A 21,283-nucleotide genomic window follows, 5' to 3' on the forward strand; every position below is an offset into this window, starting at 1 on the left:
CTGGAATAAACTGACAGGGGGATTCAATTAATACGTGCAAGACTGTGTTATCACCTCAGTCAACATTTACGAAACTGGAGCACACCGAAAAAAAAGACATATTAAAATCTTCTGTAATTTGTTGATTTAAACAAAAAAAAAAAAGAGTTCTTAATATATTCTTGAAAAAAAGGTATGACTTGATGTGGTAAGGAAAATATAAAGTTTGTAATTCTCTTTATCATGTCAATTGCTTTGAATTAATTATTTGACATGTGCCATATCTTCATTCCAAAGACATCTACCTTAATAGCCTTTACTAACAACTTTTTATTACCTGACATGGTAACCATCTGACCTTTTTCATTCACACGGACATTTGAAATGCAGAGTGGAATGCTGCTCTAATGCAGTTTGTACTAAGACTTAGCTGTGGAGTTCAGTAGCTATTAGTTACATGCTGTACAGTATGGTTGAGACACAGTACTTTGTACAATTATTCTATCTAACCATGAATCCAGAGTAAAGTGTCATTCATTAAAACCTGGTCCTTAAAAATAATGTGTTGATTTCCTGGGACCCCTTCCCTATAATCCCCCTGGAATTGCTTACCTCAAAGTGTACATAAGCAATCTCTGCATATGAAGATTGACACCCTAGATGGTGAACCACAAGAACACATTTAGGTGAGCTCACACAAGTCATTATTTGCTGCTGGGATACCTTTCTTTTTTCACTGGATCTTTCTTGACATCCACAACCTGAGCCTTTGAAAGCAGCCGGCCATGTCTGACAGTTTATTCAGTAACAAAATGGCTTTTAAACCAACAGGATTGCCTCGCTAGAGTGTTAGTAGTTTGCAAACAGGTATTACTTGTTAAATAATAACTCTTATTTTAGGTTTACATTTCAATTACTGGACAATTACAATAAGGTGTAGCACGCCATATTGAGCTTGATATGGAAAAATAAAGACATTTGTGTCTCTCTTGTTTTCCAGTCTTTCCAAGTATTTCCAAATCAATCTCGGTTAGGGTGTGTTATACGCTATATGACTGACTGCTACTCATTTCCTAGGGCCGATTTGAAAATAAGCTCCACCGCCACCCAGAAGGAAATATTATAGCAGAGGTAGTGGAGGGGAGGAGGATGGAACCAGCACATAACAGACACATTTGAATGATCAGACCAGGTATAAACAGGACACCCTCCTCCTGAACCACAGTGCTGGAAATTAGATTATTTTTTTTTTTGATAAATTGTTACAAGAGCTGTAATGAAGAACTTATACCTGAAAACTTCATCTGCAGTTGAAAAAGATGGAACATTTTAAATGTGAACTGGGGTCAACTGCCTGTTAAAACCAGTTACTCATCAGTCCAGGCTATTAATACTGTATAACTTTTAATGTAATTCAATAGTGTCATACAGCTTCACTAACCAGTAGATGGCAGAAAAGGACTAGGATGTGGATTTCTGGTAAATGCAGAATGAACCAGGAAAGAAAATACAGATATCTGGCTTATGTCCACCAGTTGAATTCCTTGGAAATCCGTGCACAGTGAAACAAATAAAATAAATACAAATACAGTAGAACCTCAAAGTTACAAACATCTTGGGAATGGAGGTTGTTCGTAACTGTGACTATGCCTTTTTTCTCACTTTTGGGTGATAAAACCTAAAGTGCTCAGATGAAGACACTCTTGTACCAGAAAAGACAACTGTACTTATTAACTTATACAGACACAATAAAAAAAAAAACAGTCATTTGATGATATATAGTAACATTGAAGTACAAAAGCATTTAACTTCCTCCAAACAGTATTTAATACCTGGTAGTGCCCTTCCTTTGTGCCAGGATGTGTTTCTTCAATGGAAGTTACAGTGGTTGGCATGAATATTGAATCACCTTACATAGACACAAGTGATATTTAATTGAGAAGTCATTTATAGATAGGACTTCTGATTTTCTGTGTTTTCTCCGACTTTTATACTCTCCTTCAAGAATGCAACTGATACATGTTAAGCCACTTGTGTATCTCAATCACAACTGAGAAACATGTTAATAGTTTTTAAAGGAGAGTAGAAAAGTCAGGGTAAAGCACTGAAAATCAGAAGCCCTAATTATATACTACATACAGTTGTTGATTTAACAAAAGATAAATGTTCAGGGCTTCATGAAGGTTTTAACATATTTCCGGTCAGGTAGTTTACTTCAAGTTACCTGTTGTAACCAAGTGCAAAGATTTTTTTCTTCTGGTGTAGCTCATCAGATTTAAAAAGAGATCAGTAATGACGAGTGAGTAAACAGGCAAACAAATATCTTTTCATAAAGGTTTGCAACCAGGTGTCTTGCTTTTGGAGAAGGACATGTAACAGCATCTATAATGGCATCAATGACAGGATCGCTGTTCTTATTTCCAATCTTTAGTAATTTTCTTTACAATTTTACGATTTAAACTTTTTTATTTTTGTTCATCATCAAATTTATTGCAGATTGCATCAGCGTTTTTTTTCCCCTCTGTATATTAGTTGCATCTGCAAAGTTCCCTGGTTTGATGATACAGACCAAGAACATGAAACAAGTAAAGTTTACGACAGTATTTGTTTATCAAGTAAAAGCAATCCAAAATGGTCTTTGGGCAGATGTATTATTTGTATTATTGTAGTCTTTGTTACAATGATAATAGAGTGCTTTATTGCAAGACATATATCTGCATCTTCTTCATATTCATACTTACGGTGCAAGCCAAAATAAGTTTCTGCAATATGCGGCTTCTCATGTCATAACACGTTCTGATCTGAAATTCTTATAAACAAATCATACAAATTTTATTTGCTCTGGGTAGAAGCACAGTACTATAGAAAAATGCACGGACAAGAAAGACAGAAAACCTCCAACAACAATGTTTATACCAATAACAGAAGAATTAAAAAATTATAGCAGGAAAATGAAAATGTGAGACATTCTGACATGAACCTCACAAAAGTTGTACTATACTTACATTCAGTGGGAAAGATGGAGTCCCAAGGTTAGGACAAGCAGTCATCTAAATGTTTGTCTCTTAAAATTAAGCATGTCTACAAAATATACAAACTCAGAAAGGTTCATGTTTTAATGATACAAAGTATTTATATCAATTGAATAGACTCCGATATCATCCTCCTCTCTTACCTGCCATGATTTCTCCTTTTTCTTTTCGGAACAAAATCAACACCATCTATTCTCTGCTCTCCTGCCATAAACCCAGTACAGTACGACCATCTTGACTTCCCTCCGACTGCCCCTCCTGCTCTCTCTTCCTTCTTTCCTCTTTCCATTACTGATGTCTCCAGCCTATTGTTAAAATCAACTACTGTCATGTGCCCCTTGGACCCCTGGCCAACAAATCTCATCCATCTCTGTGCTTCAGACCTGGCTCCTTCCAGTATGCACACTCTCAACCTGTCCCTGGTTTCAGGCCTGATTCCTGCTGCCCTGAAGACTGCCCAAGTAACGCCAGTGCTCAAAAAAACCCTCCCTCGACCCGGCTGTCTTATCTAACTTCTGTCCCATATCCAATCTTCCTTGTCTCTCCAAAACTCTTGAAAAGGGCTGTAGCCCACAAGCTGATGAAACATCTTACAGACAACAATCTGCTTGAATCTCTGCAGTCTGGCTTCCAGCAGCATGACAGTACTGAAACTGCTCTGCTCTGGATTGTAAATGATCTTCTGCTTAATGTTGATGATGCTGCTCCCTCTGTCCTTGTCCTCCTTGACCTAACTGCTGCTTTTAATACAACAGATCATAGCTTTCTTCTTGACTGCCTTCAGAAGTATGCTGGCATCTCTGGAACCTGTCTCTCCTGGTTGTCTTCTTACCTATATGGATGCATGCAGTCTTATGATGGAAGCAGGGTCTGTTCTTGGGCCTCTTCTCTATAATAACTTTCCTTGGGTCACCTCATCCGCCAACATAGCCTCATGTTTCACTCCTATGCAGATGATACCCAGCTGTACCTAAAACTAGACCCTGGATGTCCCTCTGCCATGGTCAGGATCTCAGCTTGCATCCAAGACATCGAGGGCTGGATGTCTGCCTATTTTCTTCAGCTCAACACTAACGAATCTGAACATCTTCTAGTAGGATCGAAAATTCAACTCCAGAATCTCAATATTGCTTCCTTGAACCTTGGAAACTGTCTGCTGCTGCCTTCTCCCACTGTACGAAGCCTTGGTGTACTTTTGGATAGTAACCTCTCCTTTGATGCCCAAATCTTCTCTGTAGTCAAATCCTCCTTCTACCACCTCCAAAACATCTCAAAGGTCCGTCTCTACCTTTTCCGCCCGGATGCAGACACTCTCAATACTGCAACTCTCTCTATAGTAGTTTTCCTTCACACATCATAAACCGATTGCAGCTGTTTTAAAATGCCGCTGCTAGGAACCTTACCAGATGCAAAAAACATGATCACATTATCTCTTTTGCTTTCAATGCTCTTTAAGCCTGATATCTGTTATTTCTCGTTGTAGATTTTAAACCGTGGATTTCCATGGGGACTAATTACAATTCAGTTAAGCAGTCGTACCGGTCAAAGACACTCCACTGTCTGGTAAACTCGGATATACCTTTTTGTTCTATGATTCATCAGGAACCTTTACATGGAAAATTGTAAACAGTCCAGACAAATTAAATAAAAATTAAAAAATTAAAAAAAAGATTCAACATTTTTTAAACTTTATTTAAAAATAATGTATTTGCTTGTCATTGTTGCTTTAGGTGATGTCAATGTCAGTGAATTGAAACAAGCCAGCCGGGAGGATAGTACTGTGAGCAGTCCATGGAGTCAGTTTTTTTTTTATTGTTGAAAAATGAAAGATGAGCCTATGGTAGCACAGCTTTAAGACAGCAGCAGCAAATCAGATTCTGCTTCACAGAGACAAGCATCCATTCGCCATCACATATTTATTGAGCTACATTAAATTAGGGCTGAGCAGAAAATATGAGCAATTCCCTTTAACATGTTTTAAACAAAAGAGAGGCACATGTTATATTCTAGACTGATAAGATAAAAGCAGATATATTAACTATTTACAAGAAACATTAAAAACAAAAGAGTACAAAAAGAGGGGTGGGGCTCTTACACTGATGTTGCGCAACGTAGCTGTCGTTTGCTCCAGAAGGACAATGTTTCCAGAGGAATGTAACTAAACCAGCCAATAAAAGCCTATGCACATTCTTTTTAAGGAGGACTATGAATAAATAAATGTGCAACTATGGCAGTTAATCAATCAAGATATACATTTTACGTGCAAAACAACAATGCTAGCTATAGGCATTTACTGTATCACAGTAACTGTTTTATGGTTTATCTGTACTACCACAATGACTCTTTATTATACAATAACTGGACACTGTTTTCTCATAGCTCAGAAGACACTATTAATGACACTTGCTCTAAAACCACTGCTTACTGATGAAATACTTCAAAGTCTAACATTTCTCCAAATCAAGCTTAGTGTTCTCTTGCTGAGGGAGTACATGATGTGAGCAGGGCTCATGATTGTATTCACAAAGTAGAAAGGAAAATGCATGTTACCTATAATAAGAAGAGAAATGGGAGTTAGAATAGTAATAAAAGCACCTATTTGTTATTCAGACCAATGTTGACACATTGTTGAGAGAATTAATCAGATGTATCTGGGATTTTTGCAACGTTATTAATGAGCATTGTTTTTTAGAAATTTTTCACTCCTTGATACATTTTTCCAGTTTTGAGAAATCTGGATGGCATAATTGTTTTTTGCGGTGGTGACTTTGATGGAAAGCTTTTATAAAAGCCTTATGCTATACACTGAAAATTATTTTATTCAGCATTTGGTGAGCATAACGTGAAACCAGTGTAAAGCCATTAAAAACACTTGCACAATAAATACAATTCATGAAAAATCTGCAAAATGAATGTAAATTGACTGTGGTTCATTTTTAAAAGAGAAGCAATTTTATCGAAAATAAAAGTTTGTGTCTAAGCGAGAAAAAACACTTTTCCACAACATTTGTTTCTGCATGTTTTTGTGCACTACACTGGTGGTTTTTATTGTTTTTTTATGCCCAAATTTTTGTTTGATTTGCCTTCTGCTTCAGTTCTCGCATGTAAGCCATAAGTGCACATATGTGCAGTTATGTGTGTATAGATCTGCATATACTCACCTTTTATTTTTCTGATTAGTAGGAGCAAAGCTGACTTTGGACTCTTCCAAAATGTTTTATTTCCTGATTTACATAGATCTGGAGACACTTTGTTTTCAATCAACAGAATAATTTCAGGGTTGGTAATTGACCCATACACATCTGTAAAAAAAAAAAATAATAATAATTAAAGACGTGAACATTTTCAAATTACTTGTTCTGCATTATATTCCTTAAGGATGTTCTTTTGCTTCCAAGTTGAGCGGTATTCCATATCAAAATTTCGGATCTTGGAACAGTCATTCTAAAGTCCACCACACAGAGTCATAAAACATACATTCAGTCATGAAATGTTTCTGTTAATGCCTTCTTTAGTGTTAGTCAAAACAATTAATTTGCTTTTACCACCTAATATTTATTTTACAACTTTGAAAAAAAAAGCATATGAATGAAAGACAGTGTTACCTTTTCGGCATAAACTCTGTTTAATGAAACGCTTCACATTTTTTTCATACTCATCCTGAGTAATGTCAAGCTTGATAACCGTAAACTTGCTTGAAAAGTTTATTTTTTCATTTTTTAACTTTTCTTCATGGAAAGCAGCAAACACAGTGAATCCCATTTTGTCCAGCTGTTTAGCAAACATATATCCAGGTCCACAATGTCTGTCTGCAATCACAACAGCGGTGCCTTTTGAACTGTCCCTAGCAAGCTTAACTTGTTTTTGGTGAAAGAGAAAAATGATCAGAATCAGACAAATGCATGGAACCAACAAAAAACAGCTAACAGAATACAAAGTGGACAGAATGGAAGCAAACCAGAGATCCATTGCCATCAGAATTAAACTAATAATCACTTCAGCCATATTTGAAAATTAAGTGCTCACAGCTGAATAAAAACTGTATATGATGAATATCTGAAAGTGACAAGATCCCCATGTGACATTGGGAAATATTGCTAAACAAATCATTTTTGTTACAAAATAAAGTATGTTTAGAGTTCAAGCTTTGAACTGGAACTGCACATAATCTGGGACAAAGAGTGGTAGCAGTTAGACAGCATAAAAATACCGTAAGAGGCAGACATCAATGCTAAATCAAGTACTTTGGGCAGAACTGCAATATTATAAAATGAGAATGTCAACTCTGATATTGGCTTATATGGACCATTTAAAATCAAATACCAATTAAGCATGTATTGCCAAACAGATTTAAAAAAATTCTGAGATGTCGCCTGCAACAGAAACAGCACCTTAAAAATCTGCTATTATTCCTAAAACTATAAATACAAATCTCAATTTTACACTGTTAATTTCTAAAACCTTATAATTATAAACCGTATAATTATCTTTATTCTTATTACATTTGTCCTAGCATTTATTGTTTAACATACAAATTATTATAAATAACTGCTAACTAAATACATATCCCTGCCTAACTACATGCACCACAAATGATATATAAAGTCAGACATAACCTAATGCATCAGACCTGAACCTGAGCCCAACCTGTGAGAGCGCTGTGTAAAGGGAACAGTGTGCCTTTCACTGGATGTGTTGTCGATTAATTCCAGTGAAAGTTGGAAGTCAGCCATACAGAAAAGGGGCGGAGCCACAATACAGCAAGTGATTGTTCCCGTGGTTGGCAAGGTGGCAATCCCGGAATGGAAAAAGGGTGATTGCACTCGCTACCTAGGGGACGTGGCTGACGGTATATAAAGGGGTGTGACGAGGTAAACTGTTCCTTTGTTTTGGTTACTGAAGGTCCAGAGAATCGGAGTAAAACCGTGAGTGTTTCGTGTGTTATCAGTGTTTGTGTTATTGATAGGTGGTGTAGGACAGTGTGTCATACCCACTCGCAAGTCTCAAAGTCAGCAACCAATGAATTCACTGCATTCAGTCATATGACTGGAGACAGACTCGCATATATTCTCTCTCTCTGTCAATACACACACACACAGTATTCCATTGGTTTGTATATGATGTATACTATGATGTTAACTATTAGACAAAATGTTTACAGAATACAAAATGTTTACAGAATGTTGCCAGGGACATTATTTACAAACCAATGGAATACCTCTTGTATGCATGTTGTGTGTGTGTGTGGGGGGGTGTATTAATAGAGAGAGAGAATATATGCATGTCTCCAGTCATGTGTTTTTCATGATCATACCACCATCTAGCCAAAATTGTAGATAGTACTGTCTAAGCTTTATGTTTTTGCCTATTGTCATTGATTTGCCCCATTGCTGCTGTACTTTATGCATCCAGGGCAGGTCAAACGTTAAGAAAAAAAACACAAATTGTGTGTCCCTTCCTGCGATTTCAATCAGTCCCTGTGTGATTCCCGCTCTCAGGGGTGTTTTTTGCGATTAATTTGTGGCTTAACTAAAGATAATTTGTGATCTTGGGCTTCCAACTCCTTTATTCTCTCCAGTGCAGTGTCGGGTGCACCTATAATTTAAAGAAAAAAAAAAAACATGCTTTTTAAAGTCAAATATGATACATACATCTCACTTTAAAGTTAATAATATACACTATATTTATCACATTCTATGCTGCACACTAGGTGAAATTAGTTACTCTTCTAACACAGTGAAAATAAATTTGGTTGGCAAAGTAAACACATCAGAGGGGTTAAAGTGCTGAGTGCAGACTTGTGTGCTTCCTCGTCTTATTTGAAAATCTGCGCCCTCATCTCTTAATTGCCATCACCCACTCAAGATCGCTTAGGAAGTCGTGGAATCTGCAACTCAAACTTCCGGTTCAACCCTTTGCGGACCCTGTCCAACATCATCAAAAAAACATAAAGCATAGTCGTTTTTTCTCCAGAAAAAGCAAATCTTTCAATGGCTGTAGCAGGGCGGTAGGAAAGCCCTGCTGTTGAATGCATTTTGTTTATTTTTAGAACGAGGTCTCCCCCTCTGCCCCTGTGTTATTTATGTATTATGATTTATTGTATTTGTTTATTGTTTTGTATTTGTATATATGACGGCTTAGCCGTGCGATATTGTTTTGGTGTATGTTTTATTTTAAAACCTTGGGTTAACGTGTGGCTGTCGGCTAGTGCATTGGTAAACTAGCTGGCAGTCACACATATTAAAAAACTCATGTAGATTAAGGCCGAGAGGGTAATAGAATAATTATGAACTAGTTAAACCCTTCGGCCACTGTATTTAAGCCGGCAGCTCTCCCTGGTCTGGGTGGAGCGTTCAGAGGAGGAGAGAGAGGAGAGACTAACTTAAAAGACCGAAGGATCAGTGAAGGCAGTTGCTCAGCCTGACCTTAGCCTTGTGTTCGAGATTTATTTTGTTTAATTGTTTTATTTTGTTCTGTGCGCAGTGTTTATTTTTGTTTAAAAATGTTATTTATTTTTTGTATTTAAAATAAAAAACGGCGCATACCGCGTCTTTGTTGAAATTGCAGATACCTTTATTGTTCGTCCTTCTGGTCTGACATCACCGCAACGCCATTTCCTGCCACAATGGCCGAGTGAGACCGACAAAAATAAAAGGGCGTATCTAATGGACCCATGCACTACAGAGATAACATGGACATAAACAAAGGAGACAGCTGCTTCCGCATCCAGCGCTCAAAGAATATCGCTGACATTTGCAGAGCTTTTTGAGATGTCATAGTAATAAAATAATTACTTGGATTGCATTACTGAGGAGTTTGGTGATAAAACGAGTGATCAGGATAGGGTTTATCAGTGTGCGTGTCTATAAAGAGGTGTGTGAAAAATACAGTGAACAAGAGGTGGGGCTTGGCTGGAGATGCACAACTGAGCGTCCTTTTGCAATTCAGTGCCTTTTAAACCTGTTTTACGCTGAATAAATGGACCGCTAAGGGTTAATGAAGCCGGAAACGTGAAAAGGATCAATTATGATATAATCTGACAACATTCTGTATACAGCATTTTAAATGTGTTATGCGAGCAAATGTAAATTAATAAGAGCATATGTAAAATAAATTCCTTTAACATTAATATTCAGCTCTATCTAATACCATTCGAAGACTCACTAAGCGCAATCTCATGGGAGATGACGACACAGAAACGCAGCCGAGGATCGGTAAACTGTGGTTATTTGACCGGTTGGTGGCCGAACAAAGTCTGTACTATCGATTTGAGGAAGACGTCATGTTGGAGTTTGTGGTGAGCAACCAAAAATACAGTAGTCTGTCGAATATCCGATTGCTGTGGGACCAGATTAAGGGCGGACATGTAAAAAGTCAGATAAATGAATCCTGAATACCATTATACAAAGCTGTAACAATTACTATGTTCACAAGATTATTGTTTTTAGATTCGGCTTCTATTAGGGAGCTCCACTAAATCCTTTGTTTAGAAAGATACAGGGTATTAGCGCTTGTTTCAGGCAGGAGTTCGAGATGGAGGTTGAAGTTGATACCCCCACAGGTGAACAGGATTTATTTACATATCCACACACTGAACAGACAGGCTCTCTCAGGTGCGTCATGCACTTCATTAATTAATTACAATACTATTTACAATATACATTTACACACAAAAAAAAAAAAAAACCCTCTTTATGCACAGGGCTCCTGCCCTGCCACTCACTGTGCTGTATACACTTACATTAGTGTCGGGTCATTTACGTAGTAGCAAAATGCATAGGCTTATGGGAAAAAAAAAGAAAAAAAACTTTCAATTGTAAGCACAACTCACTTTCCCTTTCCTGTATCCATTTTGCATTCATGCTGTACACGTGGGTGACGTGTACATGACTAAAGCACTTGATCACAGAGGATAAATGCTTAAGACGGATTACTGTAGTTTTTTTTTAAAACCGCTAATAAGAGTGTACAACCTGTGTCAGGTTTTGCCATATAATTCGCCTGTAGAAAACAGATTATTTTAATGATTTTCAAATCCCACTTTATGTATGGATAGGTAGCGTGTCAGCAGGACCCTTTTTTAGTAGGATCAGTACACCACAGTGTTCACAGTAACTTCTCATGTTTTTGCTGATTTTGTACACTAGTTATATATTGCACCTGTGACCTAACATTGCTAGTCACGTCGTACGGTTTGTTTTTGTTTATTTCAAAAAACCAAATCCTGAGCAACTTGGCAACACCAGCTCCCTCTCTGTCCATCTGACAGCAGAGAAACACCTCTTCATTATCACATCATCTGATAACATTCTGTACAGCATTTGAAATGTATTATGGTTGCAAATGTGAGTTAATAAGAGTCTATGTAAAATAAACTCCTTTAACATTAATTTGACTTCATTTTCAACACTATTCAGACACCCACTTAGTAGTAAAAATAACAGTTTATTTGTTAAAGACACCAACTTAGTAGTAAAAATACCAGTTTATTGGTTGCGAAAGATGCCTGATGCCACATGAACAACTGGCAAACAGTTATGCATGACATGAACATGATATCCGACAGATACATAATATATTCACATTACAATTTGGCCCATGGCCTTATCCGTTGGACTATGCTGGCCAAGCTGAGATGAATGCAATTCAATGATTAAGAATGGCTCAGCCAGCGGGCAGGCCAAGTGGCACTTGGAGCAGCGTGGAGGCAAGGAGGAGGACCAAACAAAGAAATGACAGGGGTTTGTGGTCAGAGAGACCCATTTAGCTGGTCAATCTGGTAATATATGAGATTGATGGGTGGAGTCTCCTTTCGAAAAGACAACAAGTTTCCAAATACCATTTCAAGACTCGCCAAATGCCTTATCAACATACATTGAAAACATGTGATTAACGTTCAAGTCATAAAAACTTATTGAGTGTGTATTTAGGTAGTGTGAAGAGGGTATTAATGAGAGGAATTAAGCCCCTCAGATATAGTGCTGATATATTTAGATTTCTGTGCTGGACTGTGAAATCAAAAGGTATGGACTTTTTAATTGGACTGTTGTCGGTGCTTAAGCTGCCAAATTACATTGGAATCAAAAGTTTCTTTGCTCTTTCCTAAAGGAGATCAGCAAGGATGGAGATTTTTAGTTGTCACGGTTGGACAAATGTGTGGACACATTTTTAATTTCCAGGGGAGAGTTGTAACGGATGTGCAATGTGATTTATTATTTTTACTTTTAAACATTGATAATGCAGTATGGCTCCTTTTAAACTGCAGTGCTAACGCCTAATTGGGATTAGGTGTATAAAAACATGTCAGTTCAACCAAACAAGAGAGTTTCAGGGTTTTGGAAATTGTGAACTGAGAGCATGGGTCTGAACTGCAGTCTGGTAAGATTGCTTAAACTTTAAACTGTGTTACTTGCATGCGCTGGAAATCCACCATATATTTATTTGTCTAATGTAAAAGAACTAAGATCTTTTCTTGGAATGGTTGGGTACTACCGCCGTTTACTGATTTTGCCAAGATTGCATCTCCCTTGCATGCCTTACTCTGCGGGACCTTGAAAGCACAAGCTGCTAGACTCCAAGAAATCAGGTGCTAACTGGAGGTGGGAGGCAGAACAAGAGCAGACCTTTCAGACACTCAAAAGGTCAGTTATTGGGAGCCCCTTTATTGCCTTATGCTGATTACGGTCAACCATTTGTTCTTTACACAGATGACAGCAAAGTTGGAGTGGGAGCTGTTCCATCCCAGGTGCAAAGAGAGGGTAATAGCATATGCTAGCTGAAGTTTGTGCCCTTCTGAACATAATGACGCTAACTACAGCTCTTTTAAGCTTGAATTTTTTTCTTTAAAATGAGCCATCACAGAAAAGTTTACAGAGTATTTGGCTGCCTCACCCTTTGTAGTATACACTGACAATAACCTTTTTGCACATTTGAACATGGCCAGGTTGGGAGCAGTGGTGGGTTGCTCAATTGTCCAACTACCAATTTGAGATCAAATACCGAGCTGGAAAGACTAACGGCAATGCGGATGCACTGTCCAGATGGCCCCAGGTTCAAGACTGCAGCAGCACAGATGAAGATCTTACAGTTATGGTATCCAACTACCATTACCTCGGACAAATAAATGCCATATTGTCAAACTATTGGAAAGGTATTTGGATTATGATTTGGATTGTGAATTGGTTTTGGTGATGAGGGAACAGGCTTAGCCTGCCTCGTTATTAGTTAGAGAAAGAATTGTTTAGACAGAGCCTGAGAACGGGTTTGGTTTTGTTTTGTTTTGATTTTCTTTTTATTGAAAATAATAAACATGATACGGCGTTTCCTGGCATCCTGTGTCTAAAAGCGTTTATTTGAAGAAGGGAAAACGTGTGGCCAGGGGGCAGTCCGTCAAAATATATATATACACTGAACAAAAATATAAACGCAACATGTAAAGTGTTGGTCCCATGTTTCATGAGCTGAAATAAGATACCAGAAATTTTCCATATGCACCTAAAGCTTATTTCTCTCAAATTTTATGCACAAATTTGTTTACATCCCTGTTAGTGAGCATTTCTCCTTTGCCAAGATAATCCATCCACTTGACAGGTGTGACATATCAAGAAGCTGATTAAACAGCATGATCATTACACAGGTGCACCTTGTGCTGGGGACAATAAAAGGCCACTCTAAAATGTGCAGTTTTGTCACATAACACAATGCCACAGATGTCTCAAGTTTTGAGGGAGCGTGCAATTGGCATGCTCACTACAGGAATGGCCACCAGGGCTGTTGCCAGAGAATTGAATGTTCATTTCTCTATCATAAGCTGCCTCCAACGTCGTTTTAGAAAATTTGAGACCAGCCACTCGGACAGCTGATGAAACTGTGTTTTTTGCACAACCGAAGAATTTCTGCATAAACTGTCAGAAACCATCTCAGGGAAGCTCATCTGCGTGCTCGTCGTCCGAACCAGGGTCTTGACCTGACTGCAGTTCAGCGTCGTAACCGACTTCAGTGGGCAAATGCTCACCTTCGATGGCCACTGTCATGCTGTAGAAGTGTGCTCTTCACGGATGAATCCCGGTTTCAACTGTACCGGGCAGATGGCAGACAACATGTATGGCGTCATGTGGGCGAGTGGTTTGCTGATGTCAACGTTGTGAACAGAGTGCCCCATGGTGGCGGTGGGGTTATGGTATGGGCAGGCATAAGCTACAGACAATGAACACAATTGAATTTTATCGATGGCAATTTGAATGCACAGAGGTACTGTGACGAGAGCCTGAGGCCCATTGTCATTCCATTCATCTGCCGCCATCACCTCATGTTTCAGCATGTTAATGCAAGGCCCCATGTCGCAATGATCTGTACGCAATTCCTGGAAGCTGACAATGTCCCAGTTCTTCCATGGTCTGCATACTCACCAGACATGTAACCCATTGAGCATGTTTGGGATGCTCTGGATCGAGGTGGACAACAGCATGTTCCAGTTCCCGCCAATATCCAGCAACTTCGCACAGCCATTGAAGAGGAGTGGGACAACATTCCACAGCCCACAATCAACAGCCTGAACACCTCTATGCCAAGGAGATTTGTCACACCGCGTGAGGGAAATGGTGGTCACACCAGATACTGACTTGTTTTCTGATCCGCGGCAATACCATAGATTAGGGCCTAATTAATTTATTTCAATTGACTGACTTCCTTATATGAACTGTAACTCAGTAAAATCTTTGAAATTGTTGCATGTTGCGTTCATATTTTTGTTCAGTGTGTGTGTGTATATATATATATATATATAATTAAGTGTAGCGTGCACGGGGGAAGGTGGCAGCAGGGCTGGTAGGTGACGTAATCATATACAAAGACATAAGTCCGATATATGTTCCTTGTAAAGGAGTTGGCTCTTTTGTACAGCGGTATTGGCGCTATGCTTTAGTGCGAAACATCCCGGGTTCGTGTCTGCCCTTCTCCTGTGTGTGGATTGCCTTGCCCTGTGTGATGCGCCTGCCTGCGGGAACTGAGATCGCTACTATATATATATATATATATATATATATATATATATATATATATATATATATATATACATACACACACACACAAAAGCCACATTTTTCTAATAGGTAAATTAGCTTGCAGTCATCTGTGCCAGTTCTGCTCTGTTGCGTTTGAATCACAGGCCACTATGCATACATTTTATTCATATGCAGTATGTGCCTATTCAGGGAGTTTTCGGGTTAAACACAAATGCAGAAAAAAGCATTCAGGGGGAATAAATCAGGTTAAATCAGTTAAAACATGTCAACTATCACCATCACTAATCACTTAACAGCACATACTGTATAGCAGGGGTCTCCAATCCTTGTCCTGGAGGGCCGGTCTCCCTCCTGGTTTTTGTTCCAACTGTACCCTAAATTACTTAATTGGACCAATTAAGCTTCTAATAAGCACATAATTGGTTTAATTAAGTAATTTAGGGTACAGTTGGAACAAAAACCAGGAGGGACACCAGCCCTCCAGGATTGGAGACCCCTGCTGTATAGTATGGGTTAATTTGTTCGTTGGGGTTATTTTGGTTGCCTAGCTACAGTACATCTGACGTCTTGCCAAAGCTGTATTTGCAAGTCAAATAAAAAGAGCAGCCAAGCTACCCCTCCCTGTGGGATTTCCATAGATTTTCTTGAAGGAAACATATGTTGTAATAAAAACATCTGTTATGATTGATTTTTCTTTCATTAAGAAACTGGTTTACTCAAATGCAACCCGGTTTGAAGAAATTTCTGGCCCTTTTGTTTACTTTGTAGAATTCGGCTGAAGCTTTACCCAAGTTCTTCTTTTTTAACACTGTTCTCGAATGGGAGTAAATTGCCAGTATTATTATTTACATGCTGCTGCTGTAAATAGTGTGTGAGTAGGAATGTAAGGTTGTCAAGAATGGGGTTGAATCTGGCCCTGCCAGCAATCACAGGTGTGGCATTTGTGGCATGATGCTGCGGGTGACGTCAGACCATGGAGGAGACAGACACAACTGGGGTATGCAAGCGCTGATGCACGGTTTAATAATAAATAAACAAAACAAAAGGTTTGAACAAAACACAAAACGTTGGTACAAAACAAAGCGACACAGTGGCCAGAACAAACAAGCACGGAACCAACAAGTATTGTGCTTGTGTAAAACCAGCATGGGTAGCAGTTTTTGTCTTTATGCTTCTCTCCTACTCATGACTCCCGTTCTGCCTCTGAACACACTCAACCCTTTTTCAGCCAACGCTGCTTGTTTTTATATTGTGGCCAAGGGACTAGCTATCATTTGCCTAGTTGATCCCTTGACCACATTCGGCACAGACTTTCTCATATGCATGGTCAACAGCCAGTTTGTCAATTATCGCTCCCTGTTGACCGAGCATTCTCGCAATTTTATCTGGATGGAGCATTTTAACCCCGTCTAGGCTGTAAACAATAATGACAGTAAAACAGCGTGTTAAATAAACACAAAACAGTACATTTAAATAATACAACTAAATAATACAAAATACGCATGGGGGCAGCGGTACCCTGCCAAACCATTCCACAAGGAAAATGGCCACACCTGTGATTGCTGGCAGGGACACATTTAACCCTATCCCTGCCAACCTTGCATTCCTACACACACACTTTTTACAGCGGTAGGGCTTCATCGTGTTGTACTAGTATCCTGTTTTTATTACAGATACTTTTACCTAAAAACGCTTCCCTGCTGTGTTTTTTGTTTCCTCTTGTTTCATCAGGTCAAGTAGATGCACATCTACCAGCCCAGTTTGATATCAGTTTCTTTTTTTCTGTTTAAAAAACAAAAGTAGGCTGAACAAAAAAGTTCCAAGTGGCAATAGGTTCCAGTAACTTTCTAGAGAAATTACGTATTACAATTGAATGGTGTTGCCTTGTTTTTAGGTCGCTCCTCCGATCAATGCCTGTACCCTGACCACCCCTATTGAATCCTGTGAGCAAAGCAGTAGTACACTACAAACAACCTCCGCAATTCCTTGCTGTACACCAGATTTGGTCTAAAAAAAAAAAAAAAACTTGCAAAAATTCTAACTATTCCAGGCATTTAAGGTCTTTTTAAAATTATTATCTACAAATATTAATTTAATTATTGTTCCGGGAGGTTGGTTCAGGAGCTGTCACTTTAAAAAAAAAAAAAAAAAAAAAAAATGTCTGTCGTATGATTTCTAATAGGCATGAACTCTGGCAGGTGGACTGCTATGGTGTCTGATTTACAGCTATCATCTCTCAGACATATTTGCCGCAGGCATGTCTTCATGGGTCGATGAACCAGGGTCTGAATCCTCTTCATACAATGTACCCAAAGATTAGATGTTCCAGAGAACATTTTGGATGAAAAGATTTAAAAAAAAAAAAAAGAAAAAAGTATCCTTGATATGTTTCTTTGTGTAGTGGGTTTACATTTCCTCTAAGTGAGGGTGCAAGCACTTGTCAATCTATCCCCTTTCCAGTTGTATTTGAGAGCTGTCTTTTGCAGCTTTTTACAATTTGCTTGTTTTGTTGAGGTCACACAAATAGCTGGATAATTAATTGTTTGCCAGCAAGCATGCAAAGCAGATGAATAGGTCTTTTTGGTGCCTTTATCAATTTATATTGTGTGTTTATTTTGTGTAAATATTGTGTGTGTGTGTGGTGGTGGTGGGGGGGCTTTTTTTAAAGAGCAACGTGGCAAATGTTAGTTACAACATAAATATACAGTATACATACAAATCCACAAATATGAAAAGAGTGGTTATGTGGTCAGAAAGATTATGGCACATTGCATTTATGGTTAGTTACTGAAATAAATACTTTATACTTTATTGGTGCTTATGGGTTCATTTTTAAACAAATAAAGAAATAAATCACTTTGGGAAGGAAATTTGGACAAAAGTTGCACAAAATAGCGGCACAACCGTATTTTGGATCACAGTAGTATATACAATTGGAAGCTTATTTGTAACCATCACAATCACTTGGAATAATGCAACAGATCTTGTTTTTTAACAGTGTGACTTTGTGTTTACATTTACCTTAAACATTTATAAAACACTAGGTTTGTTGTAACTGTAACAATTTAACACAATATTACATTTTCATGTGTAATCCTAGTATAAAATATAAAACAATATATAAAAACAACACAAATAAGAAAAAAGGAGACATTTACCACTCAACATAGCCACAGCTGAGGTCCACAGAAAGCTCCTCACCAGTGAGCCGGAGGAGCCTACCATACCAAAAGAACTGCATCTGAGAAGGAGGTGTCGCTCGAGTGAAACCTGCTGCATCGCCCTCAGCCATGTTAAACCAAATGTGATGTCTGGTGCCAAATACTGTCTCCTGCACAACTGTAATAATAAAGTAATAATGTGCAATATATTCTATACCTGTATTGATTTTATATTTTAATTGTTTTACATTCTTTGTTTTTTGAAGAAAAAAATTAGTGCATTTACTACTGTAGCAAGCAGAATACCATCTCCATTCAACTTTAATGTGCAGAATCATGTGCTGAGAGGATGCAAAAATAGTTCTCACTGACTTGTTTATGCCACCATATGGCCAGTGAAAGTGCGCCTTTTCTTTTTACATCCTGAACAGCAAAGAGACATTCATTTTGAAAGGAGCAAAAAACAAAGTGTTCATTTACAAATTCAATTTAGCTTGGGGGGAAAAAGGTTATTCAGTGGCCTACAAGTGTGCAAGGTTTTGCCAAATCTTCCTTTGTCCCTACTGAAAATCACACTGTTAATGCTTAATATATCTGTGATTGTGTGAAACAAAGATCATTATTTATCAAGATCCATACATCTGGCACAGTGATTAATATTGCTCTGAGACTGAGACTTCAGCAATATCAATCATTCACTTTTTTTTAAAAAAGAAATGTTAAAAGGTCCCACGGCTTGCTGCATTTATTGATGTGATTTCATTTTTATTGTATAACATTTTGAAACCTACCAAATGTACCTTGTTAGCTTGATTTATTAAACAGTTGAACTATATATATATACACACTACACAGTGCCTATAGCAAGTCTACACCCCCTTGAACTTTTTTTCACATTTTGTTGTGTCAATGCCTCAGAGTATCATGCATTTAAATGAGGATTTTTTCCACTTATCTACACTCCATTCTCCACACAGTTAAGGGGAAAGGTTTTTATTGAGAAAAAAAAAAAGAATGTCTTAAAAATACAAAACTGAAAGATCATAACTGGATAAGTCTCTACCCCACCATTGGAATTACAGATGTGAGTCTGTTGGGATAGGCCTCTACCAACGTTGCACACCTAGATTTGGCAATTTTTGACCATTCTTTACAAAACTGTTTAAGCTTTGTCAAGTTCCTTGGGGCGCGTTGATGGACAGCATTCTTCAAGTCATGCACACGTTTTTATACAAGAATTAAGGATGTACAGTATACTTTTGGAGCAAAACTATTGAAATGAGACAGAGAAGATTAATAAATGGCAGAAAAAAAATCTAGGCATGCCCAAATTAATTTGCATGTGCGCTGACTACAAATGAGACACTTTTTTAAAGACGTTATTTGGCATAACACAGCCTTTTAAACACTGCCTGCAGTGTCGGTAGAAGTCACCGGTGCTACCCAAAGTCGACAGATACATCTGAAACATCTCTAATCTGTTTTTAAAGTGCTCAGGGATGGTAGAAAAAAACATCACAATGACTTAATATTAGTTAAATGTATTGTGCTATCCAATATAAAACAATGATACTGGCTCTTTAAATCAAAGCAGTCTATTTCCTGCAGCAACACAGAACTAAAGCTCCTTTCTGTGGCCTCATATGTAAAATATACACACACACACACACACACACACACACACACACACACACACACACACACACACACACACACACACACCTCAAGACATGTCCAACTGCCCAAAATTAATTTGTAATTTACATGGTGCTGCATGCAGATATGGTAAATCCCTTAACATTTTTTATATTTATAAATTCATAACACATTGGTTGAATGCTTATGCAGGGCTTGTCCTTACTGGAGTCAAATATACTTCATTAACATAATTCAATGCATCGTGGTTAAAAGTCTAACTGGAAGGCAGTGACAAAGTCTGATTGTGTTTAATTTGGTTTTCCACTTGGGGTAATTTACTGATTATTTGTCAATGATGATAATAGGACATGTATACTGTATTCTATGTTTAAATTGTATATATTAACCAAACTGACACTGTGGCATATGGGGTGCCAAACGGGCAATATATCAACTTTAAGATTATATATATATATATATATATATATATATATATATATATATATATATATATATATATATATATACACACACACACATCAATATGTGATCTATACAGATAACACATACACACACATCAATATGTGATCTATACAGATAACTGAAGGGACCACTAGCTAATTCTATTACACAAGGTGTCAGTTGTGGTCCAGTAGATCCTTGGATCCATTAAAAAGAAATCACTAAAACATTAGCACACTACAAATCCACACAAATTATATTATTTTAAAAGAATCAATAGCAAATAGATCATTTGTGCTGCAATGAACACATGCAGTAACATTATAACATCAAAGTAGCTAGATGTCTGGAGCAAGCAGTCTAGTCTAAAGATATGCGTAAACATACATTATACTACTGAGGTTAACTGTATGTTATTGCTGTACTGTACATATAGCAAAGTAAAGTACTTCCTGTAGAAAGGGAACAAGTATATGCACTAACTTTAATTTACTGGGTTTATACAACATAACAGGAACTAGTATATTACCAATACATCTTGTAGGGAGGAAAGATCTAATTATACCAGGGTTCAGTTTCTACAGTAAACCTCCTGACTCCTCTTGCACTCTTAGCAGTAACTTCCATTAATGCAGCCACATTAAACCAACAGGGTCATTTGCCTAATGCTTTATTCATTTAGTTATAACTGGATTTACCTCTAAGTGGAGTGAAATTAGGATATATATAGTTCAACTGTTTAATAAATCAAGCTAACAAGGTACATTTGGTAGGTTTCAAAATGTTATACAATAAAAATGAAATCACATCAATAAATGTAGCAAGCCTTGGGACCTTTTAACATTTCTTTTTTAAAAAAAAGTGAATGATTGATATTGCTGAAGTCTCAGTCTCAGAGCAATATTAATCACTGTGCCAGATGTATGGATCTTGATAAATAATTATCTTTGTTTCACACATTCACAGATATATTAAGCATTAAGTGTGA

At 37.7% G+C, this 21,283-nt stretch overlaps 1 protein-coding gene across 1 annotated transcript; it reads right to left on the reverse strand.

Annotated features, from left to right (window-relative positions):
- Window positions 1–4,727: 4,727 nt before the first annotated feature.
- Window positions 4,728–7,642, reverse strand: LOC121316532 (estradiol 17-beta-dehydrogenase 2-like). The gene is made up of 3 exons (XM_041251564.1): window positions 6,617–7,642; window positions 6,173–6,313; window positions 4,728–5,561 (listed from the first exon to the last, which is right to left on the reverse strand). Exons 1-3 carry the CDS (start codon window positions 7,014–7,016, stop codon window positions 5,449–5,451), a joined length of 654 nt encoding a protein of 217 aa, XP_041107498.1. The 5' UTR covers window positions 7,017–7,642; the 3' UTR covers window positions 4,728–5,448.
- Between the last annotated feature and the right edge of the window lie 13,641 nt (window positions 7,643–21,283).

The sequence above is a fragment of the Polyodon spathula genome, chromosome 6 (assembly GCF_017654505.1).
Source record: "Polyodon spathula isolate WHYD16114869_AA chromosome 6, ASM1765450v1, whole genome shotgun sequence".
In the NCBI taxonomy this organism is placed as follows: domain Eukaryota; kingdom Metazoa; phylum Chordata; class Actinopteri; order Acipenseriformes; family Polyodontidae; genus Polyodon; species Polyodon spathula.